This window comes from Necator americanus, chromosome X (genome assembly GCF_031761385.1).
Source record: "Necator americanus strain Aroian chromosome X, whole genome shotgun sequence".
Lineage (NCBI taxonomy): Eukaryota > Metazoa > Nematoda > Chromadorea > Rhabditida > Ancylostomatidae > Necator > Necator americanus.
In genome coordinates this window covers 15,015,074-15,032,339 of record NC_087376.1, presented here as the reverse complement: position 1 = coordinate 15,032,339, position 17,266 = coordinate 15,015,074, and the positions used below count along the sequence as shown (strand labels likewise).

At 43.0% G+C, this 17,266-nt stretch overlaps 3 protein-coding genes across 3 annotated transcripts; 1 reads left to right on the top strand and 2 right to left on the bottom strand.

Annotated features, from left to right (window-relative positions):
• Positions 1-10,159: 10,159 nt before the first annotated feature.
• Positions 10,160-11,080, top strand: RB195_023222 (uncharacterized protein; the record flags this gene model as incomplete). Its single annotated transcript, XM_064210579.1, has 3 exons — positions 10,160-10,256; positions 10,312-10,479; positions 10,827-11,080. 3 exons carry the CDS (start codon positions 10,160-10,162, stop codon positions 11,078-11,080), a joined length of 519 nt encoding a protein of 172 aa, XP_064066460.1.
• A 3,217-nt stretch (positions 11,081-14,297) lies between these two features.
• RB195_023221 (uncharacterized protein) lies at positions 14,298-14,627 on the bottom strand (the record flags this gene model as incomplete). The annotated part of the gene is made up of 1 exon (XM_064210578.1): positions 14,298-14,627. The coding sequence occupies one exon, from the start codon at positions 14,625-14,627 to the stop codon at positions 14,298-14,300; it is 330 nt and encodes a 109-aa protein (XP_064066459.1).
• Positions 14,628-16,864: 2,237 nt separating this feature from the next.
• RB195_023220 (uncharacterized protein) lies at positions 16,865-17,239 on the bottom strand (the record flags this gene model as incomplete). Its single annotated transcript, XM_064210577.1, has 1 exon — positions 16,865-17,239. The coding sequence occupies one exon, from the start codon at positions 17,237-17,239 to the stop codon at positions 16,865-16,867; it is 375 nt and encodes a 124-aa protein (XP_064066458.1).
• Between the last annotated feature and the right edge of the window lie 27 nt (positions 17,240-17,266).

The following is a 17,266-nucleotide window of genomic DNA, read 5'->3' as shown; positions in this document are numbered from 1 at the left end:
GAAGTCTCTGTTCGCCACAAATACACCCAACCCGTCGTATTGATTTTATGCAGAGAATGGGTAGAAATGAAGCGATAAAAGGTAAAATGTAGAAAGGAGTTTAAAGAATGCATACAAACTAATAAGGACATAAAATCGCTGTAGATACAGTAGATAGAGTTGGAATTTGAACATTGAAATCGTTGAAAGACATTGTGACGGACATATACTTTTGCGATGCGAGTTTATATAGAACAGATAGAATGTGAGATGTGTAAAATTATGAGATGTGTGAAAGTACACGCACGTTAGTTTTTTTTTCTGCAGCATGCATGCATGTGATCTAAGGCGTCCGTGGATGCTGTCTGGCTGGCGGAGCAGCAGCCGTAGTTACGCGGAGGCGCACGGCGCTGGAGGCACGTCAGCAGCGATCACCCAATTTTCACGGGTACCTCTCGTCCCGCACCGTCACTCCAATACCACGCGCTCTACGTCGAATGCGGGAGGGTGACAAGAGTCACAGCCGGTGCGTGCTAATACAAAACTGTTACGAAATGGGGACGAAAGGAAGGGGCGCAAGCTGTTGAAGAGATGAGATGCCCAATTATGTCCGGTTTTTTTCTTTTCTTCTTGTTCTTTTCGTTGTTTTCTCCCAACTCGTACTTCTCGTTGCATGCAAACTTAGCAGCATTCACTTATAGTGCGGTCGTCAATCACAGTAGATTCTATTCTTTCTTTCCTTCTTTCTTTACTATTTACGCGGAGCCCTAGATCGTGTTGTTGTTAGTAATGTTGCTTCTAATCTCAACGTACGTATCATTTTTAGAAACGGGTCCAAATTATAGTTAATTTAGAAACAGGAGAAGAAACAACTTGACAGGCCAATTGTCCAGCATTGAACATCTTAACGGCAAAGCCTAAAATCAGCGGAAAGGTGGACAGCAAAATCTCAATAACGTGCTGTTATAAAAGGGAAAGGAGGATCTGCCTGTAATGGCGGTCGCCACTCCCAGTCTACACTGTTCATCCTTAGGCTTAGTTCGCAGTTTAAACCGAGGGCGCCCATGATGTTTCTGCTTCAGTGAGCAGATGAATGCAAGTTAAAAGAAGGTGAAGTAATAGAACACGAAGTTCATCAGATTTTTGTGATTTTTTTGAAAACTAAGGTGGCTGATAGAAAGTGACAGGAAAAGGCGTCGTATTTCTAAGAATGAGAGAACAACAGGAAGTTGAGCTAAAGCCGACTAGTTGATTAAGAAGCACTCTGATATGCCTATCCTACCGCTTCCATAATTCGCAAGTAATATCCATAAAGGTGGGTGTAACACACAGCGGAATATTAAGGCAAAAACTACTTGGCAGACTTCCTAGTTCATTACTGTAAATACAAGGACTATGGTCATTTAAATTCCACAATGTCCTTCCACAATTACCTCCTCCGTTTGCCATTCACCAACATTTTACGATTTTACCAACAGGAACAACTAACAAATACGCAGGTGGAATTTCATTTTTGAGGGAAAGAAAATGCATCTGTTTTAAGCATTCTTTTACACGAGTCGATGTTTCGCTTCGAGTTCTGCTCGGTATTGACTCATATCTAAACTTACACCCGGCTGCGGGAGGCTCCGCCCCTAGGACCAATGCTAACGCGCCGCGAAATTCACAGTGGAGCAGCGGTTAACCACTTCCCCCGTTTTTCCAGAGGAATAAACTTGAAGAAAACTTAGAAGCGAATGCTGTAGGATGCTTGACGAACTCTTATCATAAAGCCGACGAGGCGAATATCACAACAAATCGTAGTACAACAAAAAACGGAATATTATCCTCGATTTTTGGAGTAAGTATTTTGGAGTTTTTGGAGTATGGACTGGAGGTGCAGCACGGGTTTCTTGAAACCTGCGTATCTATCTACATGCGTTCTGCTGTCTTTTCTCATTCCTCTCTTCAGCTTCCTTCTCGTTATTCCATTTGTTCTTCCATTAATTTTCTTATATAATCTCCATTTTCTTTTCCTTTCTAGTCTCCTGCATCATCTTTTTTTTTACTTGTCTTGTTTTTCCGTTCTACTTGCTTTTACAGACAGATTTGTTTCAACGTGATTAAGTTCACTGCTTTTCACTTGATTCACATAGTATCAAGTTTATGTATATCTTGACACAGTAGCCAAACACCAGCTTTTAACCTTGTCATTGCTTTAGCATCAGTAACAGGATAAGGAGAAACGACATTATGTTCTTCACTTTACCGGAGTCCCTCAATGGTTTTGAATTGAATTTTCTTGAGGAGTTTCTTGTGAAGGCATTATTTACTTTGTCTTCATGCCAATTCACTCTTATATATTCGTTTGCATCGGCAAACGTAGTATCTTTAGAGTAACTGGAGAGCTGGAATATGATGGAATTTGCAAACACAAATGAGTATTCATAATTTCGTAAGAACGAAGAACTGAAATCAAATTAAATTAAGTTTCACTGTTTAACAAGGTAATAGGTACAATAGTCTCTCTGAAAAGCGCAGTGCAAAGCTTGCATATGACGAGAGTTTGATTTCCCTTTCTGTTTTCAAAATTGTTGGTTGAGTAGCAGCAGAAAACTGCTATTGCAAGGAAAAGTCCAGTCGAGTGTCAAGTGAAAGCGAGTCCAAAAACATCAAAACAAGGTTTAATGACAATTTTCGCGAATTGCAGCTTCAAGTAAAGTCTGAGAACGTTACATAGGTTTTGTCATGATTCGTCCTGGGCTTCATTTGTACCTTTTAATTATTTGGTCAATAAAGGAGCAGAACAATTTAAGAAGTCTTGCAGAAAAAGCACTTCCTCCATTTTGAAAAAGATGAAAAGATCTTTAACTTTTATTTAAAAAAAGTTCTTCTATTTTTCTACGCGAGCTGTATTCTTTTGACTCTAATATTTCCGTCATATAAAGAAGTAAACACAAAGTGAAGGAAGGAGAGCAAGTTTAGGAAGCAGTGGAAAGGCACAAATAACAACAAGAAAAGGTGCAGAAACAGTGAGATACGCGAAAATGCAACGAATATTAATGAAGTAAACGTGAGGAACAAGAGATAAGACATACTGCATGGACGAAAAACAAAAAAAAAGTTGAAACCAAAACCACTTGTGATGAGGAAAAGAGAACAAAATAGACACAAACCCTAAGAAAAGGTACAAAAATACAACATTAAAAGACAAATAAAGAAGATAAAACAATCGTAATAAGCAAGACAAAGGGAAAAACAATTATTTTCATTGCACGATCGTAACTGTGTGAAAATACGTTTGTTTTCAAATAAAGGAACACACGCTTCAAAAGTATTGAAATTTATTGGTTCGTGAACTGAAGCAATTTCGAGTTTTAAGCATATCTTCCTTTATCTTATCTTTTATACTACTGATACTAAACACTTCGTTAACTTTTTGCACACACAATTAAAGCTTTTTCATTCGCCTCTCCATTATTTTTCTTAACAAGCACCATTACAATATTTTAGATAAGGTTTTATTTAATTTTATATTTCACAAACCGGCGCTCCGACCCCCTTCGCTTTTAGAGAGTTGACGAAAGGACTCCTTTCACTTTTGGACGGCTGGCGAAAGGACTCTTTCAGTTTTGGACGGTCCGCGAAAGGAACCCCTTTACTTTTAGAGGGATCCTCATCACTTGAGCTGCACCCCACGAGCTATGCTTCCTTCGCCTGAGAAGGATCCGGCACTCGTATATAAAGACATCACCCAACGAATCTGGAGTGGTACGGATTTCCGGTGGAGTATTCGTATACGGGGTCGTAGATTATGGGGAGAAGGGTGATTCCGTTCATTTCCTCCTAATTGCCGTAGAAAACGGGCTGGAAGATACGGCTTCGAGCGTTCCGGCATGCTATTTTCTATAACGAGTTCGATTGGAGCGCGCCAGCCCTGTGCGGCGCCGCATATTCCGGGCCGTTTTTTACGGCAATTAGGAAGAAATGGACGGAACCACACCCCTCTCCATAATCTACTATCCCGTATACCAATATTCCACCTGAAATCCACACCACCTCAGATTCGTGGTATGCTGTCTTTAAACCTATACCCGGCTGCGGGAGGCTCCGCCCCTCGGACCAATACTAACGCGCCGCGAAAATCAAAACGGTGGAGTGAGTATGTACTTTCTCTGCTGTAACAGAAGATTAACCTAGGAAAAACCCAGAAGACGAGTGATTTACGGTGCTTTACGAAATTCTACCATAAAACAAACGAAGAGAGTATCACAATAAACCTTAATCCAACGAAGAAAGGAATTATGATCTCCGAATTTCAAACTAAGGGATTAAAATAGAATTTGGAGTTTTTGATCCTTATCTTGCAGCTAGCGACGATTACTTCAGCTAACTACACAGCTAACATCTTTTACTCTTTCTCTGCCAGTTTTCCTCGAGTTTTTCCATTTGCTCTTGCATTGCTCTCCTTACTTATTTTGTATTTTCATTTTCTTTCATCTTTTGCATCACCTATGTCTTACTTGTCGTGCTTGTTCTGATTATTCTGTTTTGCTTCTCTGTCTTTTAAAATTCTATTTTTGTGCCTTTTCTAAGTTTTACTCTTTTTGTCTCCTCAGAAAGGCTTTCGGTTCCGAGTTCTTTGTTTTCTATTTATGCAGCATGTTTTATCCCCTATACCACTCGTTTACTTCATTCATGTTTGTCACTTTCGAGTGTCTCACTGTTCCTGAATCCATCCTTTTTTTTTTGTTTCTGCTTTTTCACTCTTTCTTCTTGACCTTACTCTCCGTTTTTCACTCTGTCTTTACATCCCAGCATGTGTTGCTTACTTTGCTCCTAGTTAATGTGAGAAAGAGAATGCTTACTGCATGATAATCGGCACTTAAATCACATTAATATATGACAAGAACATTGAAGCTAAAGGAACACAAATCGCATAGAAAAATAGTGCAGGTTTCCCAAATAAAAGTAAATGCAGGTTTCTCAAATAAAAGTAAAGAGTTCTGCAGTATCTCTTTCTAGTTGGAGAAGATACTTTCTCTACAAAACATCTTGGATTATACTGGTCCAACATTGGTACGGAGATAGGAAAAAAGTACCAAGGAAAGCCAGTGCGATCCATGACGAAAACTAATTAGCGTTTTCAGACTTTACTTGAAGTTTCAACTCGTAAATATTTTCAATCGGATTTGTTTTTGATTTCTTTGGATTCGCTTCTTTTCTTTTCTTTGGAAGAACAGTTTTCTGCTATTATTCAAACGATTTTGGAGACAGAAAGGTAAATCAAACTCTGTGCATATTCAAAGTTAGGCCCAGCAGTTTTCATAGGAAGCAAACGTGCGAAATTTGCCGACAATGAATACTTTTCTGGACACTGAATCTCAAAGTTTGATTTAATTTCCGTTATTCGTCTGTGCGAAAGCAAGAACATAAAGTTAGTTTCTTCTCCTGTTACTAAAGCTAAAACAGCGAGGGTAAACGCGGGTGTTCAGCTACTGTTTCAATACCTGTTACTGTGAGAAGCAAGTGAAAACGGTACTGAACCTAAATATGTTGAAAGAAGTCCGCCTGTAAAAAACAAATAGAATGAAATGACAAATCAAGTAAAGCAGGGATGTAAAAGACGCGAAAGAGAATGGAAATCTAACATAAGTGAGCGATAATAATAAATAAGGAGACTAATGCATGGACAAGTGGGAACAACGAGAAGAAAACAGGACAGAGGAAGAAAAGATATTAGATATGCAGTTAATCGTTATCTAGTGCAAGTTAAATATAAAAAAGCCCTAACTCCAATTCCATCTCTACCCAGTTTGAAGTTCGGAGATCATACTTCCTCTCTTTGTTCAATTATAGTTTATTGTGATATTCTCCTCGTTTGTTCTACAGTAGGAGTACATAAACCACCGTAAAGCACTCATCTTCTACCTTTCTCTAAGCTTTTTCCTCTGAAACAACGGAGGAAGTACTTACCCGCTGTACTATTTCGAAATTCGCGGCGCGTTAGCATTAGTCCAAGAGGCGGAGCCTCCAGCAGCCATGTGTAAGTTTACATACGAGTGGGGTCCGGCTCCCTATCGCACCTATGCTCTATGCTAAAAGTGTTTCACAAACCCAATATAATGAAACACGTAGGATACGAAGTACATTCATGAATCCGAACTAGGATATGAGGCTGTACATAATGGATATTCGAGTATCAAATGAGGAAGCTACCTAAGTATATCCTGCACCCTATGGGTTTGCACACAAAAAGTAGGGGTGAATTTGATGCTGTTTGCTTATCATTATCTTAAGACTCCCTTAAAGGCATCACGCCACGAATCTGGGGTGGTACGGATTTCAGGTGGAGTTTTTCCAAGGCTAATCTTCTGTTACAACAGAGGAAGTACTTACTCACTCCACCGTTCTGATTTTCGCGGCGCGTTAATATTGGCCCAAGGGGCGGAGCCTCCCGCAGCTGGGTATAAGTTTAAAGGCAGCATACCACGAATCTGAGGTGGCGCGGATTTCAAGTGGAGTATTCGTATACGGGATAGTAGATTATGGAGAGGGGTGTGGTTCCGTCAATTTCTTCCCAATTGCCGTAAAAACCGGCCCAGAAGATGCGGGGCCGCACAGGGCTGGCGCGCTCCAATCGAACTCGTTATAGAAAATAGCATGCCGGAACGCTTGAAGCCGTATCTTCCGGGCCGTTTTTTACGGCAAATAGGAAGAAATGGACGGAATCACATTTTCTCCATAATCTACGACTCCGTACAGGCATAACCTACCTGAAACCCGCACCATTCGAGGGATGATGCCTTTAAATTCATAATTGCGATGTAAAAACAAAATATGTTCCCTTCATGAAGACTCTAATTAAAAGAATTCTTTGTTCTTCATGAAAGTACTCAAAGTGATTTGCGGAGGCCGAGTCGCTTTGAACTCTCACTCTTTGAATATCCGTACTCAAGAATTGAGGTTCTAAGCAATTCTATGCTCTTATCAGCACAACAGGAAGTCACTTTTGCTGTACTTATACGTTTTGCATTGCATTTGATAACGATTAGACGCAATTTTGAAGTAACTACACGAGGTGAAAATCAAAAACATGGCATGACGCGGACCCGTAATAAGAAATAGAGAACAATGGGACCCTGGAGCGAAGCTGCAGTGCTCCAAGGTGGCGCGCCGCGAGGCAACCGCCGAGCCAGGGTCTGCGCGCCTACTGTGTTTTAGTGGCTTGTGTGAAACCGAAGCTCTAAGCTTTTCAAATTTCAAATTCCGATGGAAAATATGTTACTCCTTGACTTCTAGGCACAATTTCATGCCCTTGTTCACCAGATACGCAAATTAGAACCGTGGTAATCGCATTTGGGAATAAGGTCACTGGTCAATCTTAGGTAGGCACAGCTGGAGTAACGAGACGAGTAGGGTATCAGATAAACAAAACGGAACGGTCTGCTATTTTCATTGACTACAGTGCAATTATCGATGCCCGCCAACCCCTAATCGTAACGTCGTAAAGTCACGACAAAACGACATAAAGCACGGTGCACGAAACGGTGCGGTGGAGGGAGCAGCTGGAATCGAAGTGGGACCATCAAAAACTACAGCGATGGGTGGTGTCAGCATTGATTTAAGTACACTCCTAACTGTTACACTCCACCACACCGCCTCGAGAGAAGTCGCGTACGCAACTGCACCGTGGTTCATGTCGTTTTGACCCTACCATATACTGTGATGGTATTGCTGCCTCCTAATATACAATCTTATAAAAGATGTGGAGTACCATCTAAGCCCTTTACAGACAAGATCCCGATTTATCTTAAAAAAAAAAAAAAGTACGCAATCGGAAGGACAAACTTCAGGTCACCTTGGATGAATGTGGCCGAACTGAGGAAGTTCACAACAAAAATAATAGAACTTGGCCTTAACAAATCATGAAAAAGTAATCGCCATCTCATCATACACAGAGAATAGGACAAGTAAGTAAATGAAAGATTATACACAATAACTATTTGAAAAGAAAATGAAAAAAAAAACGGGACGAAATAGTATATAGTCGAGTCAGAACGACATGATGCACTGTGCAGTCGCTTACGCGGTTGCGCTCGAAGCGGCGCGGTGGAGATAGCTATTGGAATCGAGGTGGGACCATTGCGAACTGCAGCAATGAACGGTGGTAGCAGGGATCCTCACTCGATCTTAATCACTCGATCTGCGCTCTACCGCACCGATTCGAGCGCAACTGCACCGTGCTTCATGCCATTTTGACTCTATTATGTGAATGCGAACGTGACCAGATAAAAGGTTAAGCAAGTTACAAGGTAGATATCGTCAAGTCCGCTGTCTCATTTTTTTTTGCATAAGCGTCGTTTCAAGAAGTCCATTTTGCTTTAAAGGCATCACCCCACGAATCTGAGGTGGTGCAGATTTCAGGTGGAGTATTCGTATACGGGATGGGAGACTATGGAGAGGGGGTGATTCCGTCCATTTCTTCCTAATTGCCGTAAAAAACGACCCGGAATATGTGGCGCCGCACAAGGCTGGCGCGCTCCAGTCGAACTTCTTGTAGAAAATAGTGCGCCAGAACGCCTGAACCCGTATCTTCCGGGCCGTTTTTTACTGCAATTGGGAAGAAATGGACGGAATCACCTCCCTCTCCGTAGTCTCCCATCCCGTATACGAATACTCCACCTGAAATCCGTACCACCTCAGATTCGTGGAGTGATGCCTTTAAACCATGTGTCTTTGTAAACGCAATTAGGTCAAAACTATCTGAAGCATAGCATATGGCAACTACGTAGGCAGTTGGAGGGGCGCGATGGGACCCTCACTGATCCTAAAGTCCGATTGCAGCAAGCGAATTTCCCATCTCGATCGCAATCGCTTACGCAAATGCATCAAACTTCCGATCGTTTTGACTCGACTGTAGGATGAACCCGGCGTGAACGAATGGAATGAATAAGATATAGAGTGCCGTCTGAGCGAATACAACGCTCCAATGCAATTGTAATTTATGGGTAAACGACATCAGAGAACTTCAGATACAGCCACTGGCCCACGACAATGGCTTTCTGGAGTCATGGTCGACTTCCCTAATAAAAAGTATAAAATTGGTAAGATGTCGAAAGCTCTCCAAACAACTAAATGTTTAAAAAGTAGTTTGAAAATAAGTTGGTCCGACCTTTCTGCAATTCCGAAGGGCCAAATAAAACAGGCTGCAAAATCTCAACGAATTACCTGCATCTTGGAGCAGATCAATACTAAACTACATGAATCAGAAAACAAAGCTAAAACCACTTAGCAGTATTCAGCAGCAGCATTTCGTAAGAAATATCAAATAAAGTTGCATTGCAAATATGCAAAGCATTGCAATAGCAGGAACAAGATTAACAACAAGAAGACACTGGAAAGAAAGAAAATACCCTCTTCTAACCATTATCTTTCCAAGGGTTTCGTCGATGTTGATGACGGTAAGACTAGAATAAGCAATCTCAAATGTAATCAACGACGGCGTGCAGTGAAGAAGAACAGATAATCAGTGCTCAACTGGTTTCATGCGAAGTTTTTAGAAACTGCGAATGAAATGGAATAAATGACAGTAATTGCTACCTCTAGCATCAACGTTGAAGGACTAGGGAAATCGCTGGAAAAATAGTGACCCTGACCTCAATATCCAGATGACTTCGGTTCAGTGCGTGTTTGTGTGCATTGAGACAACAAACATCTGCACAAAATGCACTAACGCCACACCAATCACATAACTTACTCAGAAAGTTGAGAAAGCAGGTCAAACAACATGCCAACATCGCAGTTTTACAATCCCAGAGACGCTTAACAGCGTGCCAATTTTGATCGTAGTTCCAGGGGGATGTACAGGCTATTCTCTCCGGGGCCTCACGCAATCGTAAAGTGATGTGATCTTGATCTGTGCTCGCTTTACTCTTGCGAAAGTTGCAGCAGATGCATTTGCTGTTGAAATTCAGTCTATATCTTCATAAAACTTGCACTATTGTCATGGAAGCGAACGTAATTGGTCGATATCTGCTTGCATTAGGGTTGCGCTGATCCTTGTTCTCTCGGCGTACTCTGTACCTTGACGGTTACGCAAAGTTTGATGTTGTTGTTGCTTTTGTTTATATCCCTTGTGCATCCCGTATAAAGGACCCATTAGCTCTTATAATTACTTGAAGTTGCCGTGTTCTGCAGGATGTTGTGCAGGAACTCAGTAATATTGAAATATGGCGCGATTGCTGTGCAGAGTGCCCTGCGAAGGAGCTCATCATCAAATTGTGGGATGCATTTTGGTATGGAGTGAATCTCTTACGTTTACTGTACAGTTTTTCACTACTTTATTGTCAGATTTGACTGCTGAGCAGCAACAGTTGCGTAACATTGTACGTAAATTCGCAGCGGAGGAAATCACTCCAGTTGCCGCAGAATACGACAAAACAATGGAATTTCCTTCGGATGTCATCAAGAAAGCTCATGCTTGCGGTCTTCTCAACTCTAATATTCCTGAGATCTATGGTATGTCATTTCTATTTTGCATTCCTTGATGTTGTTGACTGCTTCACATATTACGAAAAGGAACGAAAATAGACTGAGGTAATTGACATAGTCGGGTCAAAACCTCGCTCTGAGCCTGAGCTGCAGTTGCGTAAGCGGCTGCGCTCGAAGTGGTGCAGTGAAGCGTAGCGGTTAGAATCGATAGACGACTCTTTTCTTTTCGCAGTCGATTCACCAAAGTCGTGAGCCGGAACTGCGGCGTCGCACGTTTGAGTGTGACTCCGTGGGTAACCTCACATGCGAGAAAATACAAACTCTGCTTTCAGCCTAGATATAGTCGGATCAAAATGGCCTGGATCCTGTTGCAGGCGGTGGCTGCGTTTGTGACGGCGCAATTAATGCAAGGGTTGTTTTGCAAGGGTTCGGTAGTCCTCGCAAGGCTCTCACTACTTCGTCGCTTCAAGCGCAGTCGCTTAACGCACCAGGCTTCTGGTTGTTTAAGTTATACGGTCAAGTCAAAATGGCCGTGGATGCAATTACGGGAAGCTGTGGCGCGCGAGGTGACACATTGAGACTCTCGCTTGGCTCTGCAGCCCGAGATCTGCCAAGATCCAGTCTATAAGCACAACCCTTGTAATTGCATAGTACATATGTCAGGTTGTTATGACATCAGTACAGTCTAGTCCGCACGCTTGCAATTGTTGGTACTTTGGTCCTCTTTTCTGGAGAGGCAAATACTTTCTCAAAATCTCGTTCAAGTGGTCAGGTTGGGCGAAGTGCGATGATGTAAAAAACAAAACAAGCTGAATCCCCCATTATCAGTGAGCAACCCCAGTAATAATGAATTGAATGGAAAGAAATCGAAATGGGGAGTTTGAGGGAGTGAAATACAGAAATGGTGTCCACCATCCAAAAAAACCATTCCAAAGGCAGAAGGATCCTTTTGAAGGTTAAACATTACCAAATATTGGACTGCGTTACAATTTGTGGTAGCTTTTCAATAGCAAAAACCTGATCATGCCGCCACAATTCACTTGATTCATTTCTGCAGGATCATTGAATATCTGTGGAGCTTTCTTTACGGGCTTTCAGATAGTTTTCAAACGAGATTTCACTTTAAAAAAAATGTCATAATTATTGATTTCAATGGAAAGATTGACCAGAGAAGGACGCGTAAACAACTCCACATTAGGAATTCGATCGATGGCTGTTTCCCACGTTGTTTTTCAAGACAATCATAGGTGCGATAGGGAGAAGCCGGACCCTCCTCAGGTGAAGGGGGTTCATGGGGTGCAGCTCAAGTGAAGGGGGTCCTTTCGCAAACCGCCCAAAAGTCAAGGGGCTAATTTCGCCAACAGTTCAAAGGTGAAGGAGGCCCCTTCCCCAACCGTTCAAAAGTGAAGGGGGTCAGAGCACCAGCTCCGACTATCGCATCTATGAAGACAATTACGGGCAATTGACCGTGATCGCGCCCATACTCGTGATCTACACCGCTCTTCCTACTCTTGACCGTGATCGCGCCCATACTCGTGATCTACACCACTCTTCCTACTCTTTTTTCGTGGAGAGGTACCAGCGTCGTCGCAGCAATTTCGTGGTGTGCTGCCTTTAAAATGAACTTCGTGAAGAAACTGGCTGCTGGATCGAAAGTTTTCTTGGAACTTGTTCGCGAGCGGGCCTTTTCCAATAAATCAAGTGCCTGTGGTTTTACTTTCCCACGCAAAAGAGGCAGTGTTCCAAATATTTGATTGTTAATGTGAATTAGAGCTTTGCTCTCACTCGCGTAGAATATAACAATCCTCAGAATCCTATAATCACACGTTCAATGGAGCGTTTGATTGAACATGAAGAAGGAAAAACTCTGTCAAAGTCGAAGTAGAGTTTTTGTTTGGTTTGCTAAAAATAGAAAGAGCTGTACCAATAGCGGTTGGTTGCGAGAAATCAGGTCGTTCTCTTCTTACAAAAGGTAAAAAGGTCCTCTAGCCATATCTGTCCTCCAAGTAGAAATGCCCTGTAATGGTCAGCTTCAACCAAGGCTTAGTTGTTTAACCTAACCCATGGGGAGACAAAATCGTCCGGGATCCTGTGCAAATGGCAGGAGAGCTTTAACAAGAGGATTAGCCAAGTTTCCTCTTTCTTAAACGATTAACCACGACTATTTAAAAAATGGAAATGAAATAAACGAACTAGATGGAAAGAAGGAAGATAAGGGAAATAGATTTTTCAGTCACATATTGATCTTCCCAACTCTCGCTACTACTATTTTTGAACATAAGAGGAGTTTCCGCTCTGTATTTCATCATAACGTAATCTAAACTAGGAGGCCTTTTGTTAGAGCCTTAAGTATCAGCATTTGCTTTGTCCAACTCGCTCATGTCTCTACGAACCCGAATACAAAAGGCACTCCACTCTAGTCAGGAGCAGGAACACACAGCAACTCCTGCTTCTTTTCGTTACAAGTACAATCCTATTCCTAAGTCACATGCTCTATAAAGCAGAAAAGTTATTGCAATACTATTTATTTATTTTAAACACCATTACTAGCTAATTTTAGTTCATAAAATGATAACAAAATAAATTGTTTACGTCTTGAAATTTCTGAGAGTATATTTTTGGAAGCAATCACCTATATGCATTCGAGGCTTCCCGGGAGAAGTATCTCAGAACTCGATAGTCTCGCGTCGCTTTCCCTTTTCTTGTCTGTTTGAATTCCATGATACGCTTCAGTTATCGACAGCATTAAGGATATTTATAGTTAACAGAAGGATAGAGAAGCGTTACTGCAGCATTGTTAAACGGGAACTATACTAACAGCTTTTAGAATGATATCACTGCAGTCTGATGAGAAGACAAGGGTAAAGTTCATGACCAAGCCATTGGCTTTATCAACATCTCTAAAACTGTGCTTCAGATGTTTCCTTCCTCTGTGTTGAAATGAGAACGCCGTAGTTTCTGGTTTTCGAGAAGTTGAAGTTTGACACATTCGTGATTAAAAAAGGATCAAATCATTAGCGCATCAATCCACTTGGGATGCGCCAACGCATTTTACTGCAATTCGTAATCGTTGAGGTTTGGAACGCGTGTTGGCCTATACAATGATTTCTGGAGTGGGGCAGCCGATGCTTAGGTCAGTGTTTCTATTCTCCTAGACAAGTCTGTTACCAGTTTGTCGACCGCAGAGTGATGAAAGACTTTGTTGGCACTGGGGCGGTTTCAAACCATCGACAATGTGGCTACAGCGCACCTCTAACGGACTGTGCCACACCCTCCCGCATTTGTGATTAGATTCGTGATCGGCTTATTGACTAGTGAAATGTTAGAAGGCAGGGAAACGAGCTTTTACGAGAACGAGAATATGAGCGAAAAGACCCTTACGCATTTCGTTGACAAAGCACCAGTCATTGATACCCCCAATATAAAACACCACACTATGTGGTGCTTTATATTGGGGGTATCAATGAATTACGTGACTCAATCGGTGGACTGATGTTCCCGCCTGACGCGAAAGCCCGCATCATCGCCGAGTAGTGTCGTCGCTGAGCATAGCTCTGCCCAACCTACTCGATCCTGAAAAAGAGGTCGTACATAATCAGTCTGTTTGTCGTTATTCCATATCCTGCGAAACCTTACGTCTCGCCTGAAGTGCCTTTCCACGCTGTGCGTCCTCATGTCCTCTTTCACCACTTCATTTCAGAACTCCCGGTTTTGGCCAGGAGGCCTCTTCCAGCTTGAATCCGGGAGAATCCTCTGAGCACGTTTAAGAAAGCGGTCTGCTGCACACCTTGTAATGTGACCGAAGAAGCCAAAACGATTTTCCGTACCCACTTTTGACGGTAGTGTCAGATGTTGATACTTTCCTCGTGCCATCCGCCGGTACACCACACCTGCTTCCGCGTAAAGATCTTCATTGTGACATTCCTAGGCCAAAAGTAGCAAAGCAGCTTTCTTTCCACACAGTCGATTTCTGCCATCACTGTGGGCTTTGCCGCCCAAGTCTCCGATCTATTCATCATGATGAGGCTAATAGCGGATAAGTAGATTCGCAGCTTAACTTCGCGAGCAATAGGAGTCGACCACAAATACTTCGTCAAGGAGCTGAATGCAGAAGCGGCCTTAGCGCATCTTTGTTGAATAAAATTTTTCTCGTAACTGCTGTTGTTCTTCAGCATACGACCTAGGTAGCAGAATCCATCTATGATCTCGATCAGCTGCTCGTCTGCCCCTATTCCGGTTGAAGTTCTCGAGGAGACCTACATCTGCTTGCACTTATCAGAGCGTAGGCGTCCTTATGCCGAAGACGTTTTTGAAACAAGGTCGAGAACATCTTGAAGTTTCTTGCTGCCTACCGCGAATATCGCAATATCGTAAGCGTATTCGAGATCGGTCAAGGAGTGTCCTCATGGTGCTAGAATGATGTCGGTAAGACACTGATCTACTGTTCTTCGTATAATGTCGTCGATGGCAAAATAGAACGGGAAGGGTTCTGCCACTGCTACTTGTCATACTCCAGTTGCCACTTCAAACGATGTTGTACATCCGGCTGGTTTTCGAATTACAGCAACTGTTCTCTGTTTCATGTTATCAAATAAGCGAACAAACTTTCTTGGTAGTCCACCGGCGCGAGGCGCGTTGAGAAGACGGCCCGACGAGGACAGTCGAAAACGGCTTCGAAGTCCAAAAAGGCTAACTGCATGCGGTTCGAATACCGTTGCCACATTTCGATCACTCCTAACGATGAACATCTGGTCAATCGTAGATCGGGGAGGACGAAAACCAGCTCGCTCGTCGCGCGCTGTGTATTTGCGATGTTTAATAAGTCGTACCAGGATAATCTGCTCCAAAATCTTGGTACATAACACGTAGCAAAGAGATTCCCAGATAGTTCCTAGGGTCAGTGATGGATAACTTCTTTTGAAGGGAAATTATGATAGTCCGCCTCCACGAGTCAGGTATCTTTTCGTCGATCTATTGAACGGGTGATCTTTGCTTGTTCACGAATCCGAGATGGAGGAAGAAAGTTCAGCGTCTCTGCTCTATTCCATCGTTTCCACCAGACTTTCCATTTTCCATCTTTTGGATACAGACCAGAACCTCCTACTCTGTCGGTTCCTCGCTGATCGCGTATGTCGGCCGCTGAACACGCACCTTGACTCCGCAGATACAAAAAGCGAACTTCTTCCGCCGGCCTTAGAACTTTTTTCCTGGAACTTTTTTCCCCGCGTTCTGGATACATATTGCGAAGTAGTCTGCATCGCAAAACTTCTTCCTTGTCCATTTTTCAACATGAACATATAGTCGTTGGCCGACTTTCCGAACTCCACGGTTTCTTCTGTGGAACCGTATTCTGAAGCCGAGGGAAACTGAACGGTGGTCGAAGTCAAAAGCGACGTTTCTAACAGCTCTAGATTTCCGAATATCCGACTAAGAGATGTTCCTCGCCAGAACGTGGTCGAGCTGTAGTTTAAGAGTTCTCATCTTCCGCTTACGCTGCTCTTCAGCCATCAAAAGGGTTAACTCCTGCCACGTAAGCTGACGGTGACGATGATTCCTCTTAAACGTGGAAGGCGCGTCCCTTCACACAAGTCAACAAGGCGGAAACCGTCTAAAAAGGACTCAATGGAGAGAATAGAGTAGAGCGGGATTCCCGGACTTCTTCTGTCGCGTCTAACCAACACTGAGCCAACTCTTTATGACTTCACCTCAAACTTGGGTAATTAAACCAAATAACTAGCGCTAACTAAATCATGGTATACATAAAGAAAGAACATACGTAAAGAAGAAACATACGTAAAGAAAAACATACGTAAAAATAGCAAAAGTGAGAGATCGGTAATAACAAGGCACAATAAGATACGCGTAGCGACAAAACACAAGTGAATAACGCCGTAAGTGAGTATTAGAGGAAAACTGATGAATAGGCCCATCTATTGACTACTACGAATCTTAATGGTTCCTGGACGGAAAAGGAAAATTAAAGGACGTCGTCCGGGTCTTTTAAATGTTAAGTTCTGTCTGTCTGTCAGAAGTTCCGCGATATTCCCCCACTCGGCGTCCTAGTCCTGCTGCTCTGCGTCAAATCACTCCATTCTTGGTCGGCGTCGACTGATTTTATTCACTGCGTCCTCTAGGCTCTGGTGCAATCTTACTTTCTGGTTCTGGAGATCTCTCGTTTGCTCCGGCATAGGACAGGACATGCAGCTGCGTGATGGGAACATCCGTGACAATAGAAGTATGACGCGTTTCTTCTTGTCCAATTTATGCCTCCTCTGCAGTTCTCTCTGAGGCATTTCAGACATCTTCCGTGTTCGATGAGGTAGTGTCTCATTGCTTCCGCTTCCATTATTGCTATGCAGGAGTGGCTATAGTGTTGTTGGATTGCGTCGCAGAAAACGCAGCGTACAATTCCTTATTCGGAGGGTCGTACGTCCGCGCGACTGTACCGGCGTTCCGGGCATGTGGGCTGTCTCTCCAGCTCTTGTAGCATGAAGCGTAGATCCTCCTGTTCCTGTTGGGCGTTTTTTAATTTCGCTCTGAGTTGTTGACGCCGCTGTTCTCGTTCTCTGGCTGGATCTCTGGCGGGCGCTTCTGGATGTACACGATATTCTGCTCCCGCGGGTTCTACTCTGTCCGTATCCACTTGTGCTCGGGTTTGCTGTGCCTTCTGTTCTATCTGCTCCGTGACCGCGTCCGGTTCGTCTGGCTCGTCCTTGTCTTTTGCCTCACCCTCGTCCTCGCCGACTTCATTCATCATCTCTAGGGTGTCCTCGCTGACTTCCTCCATCGTCTCTTGGACCTCCACGTCCTCATC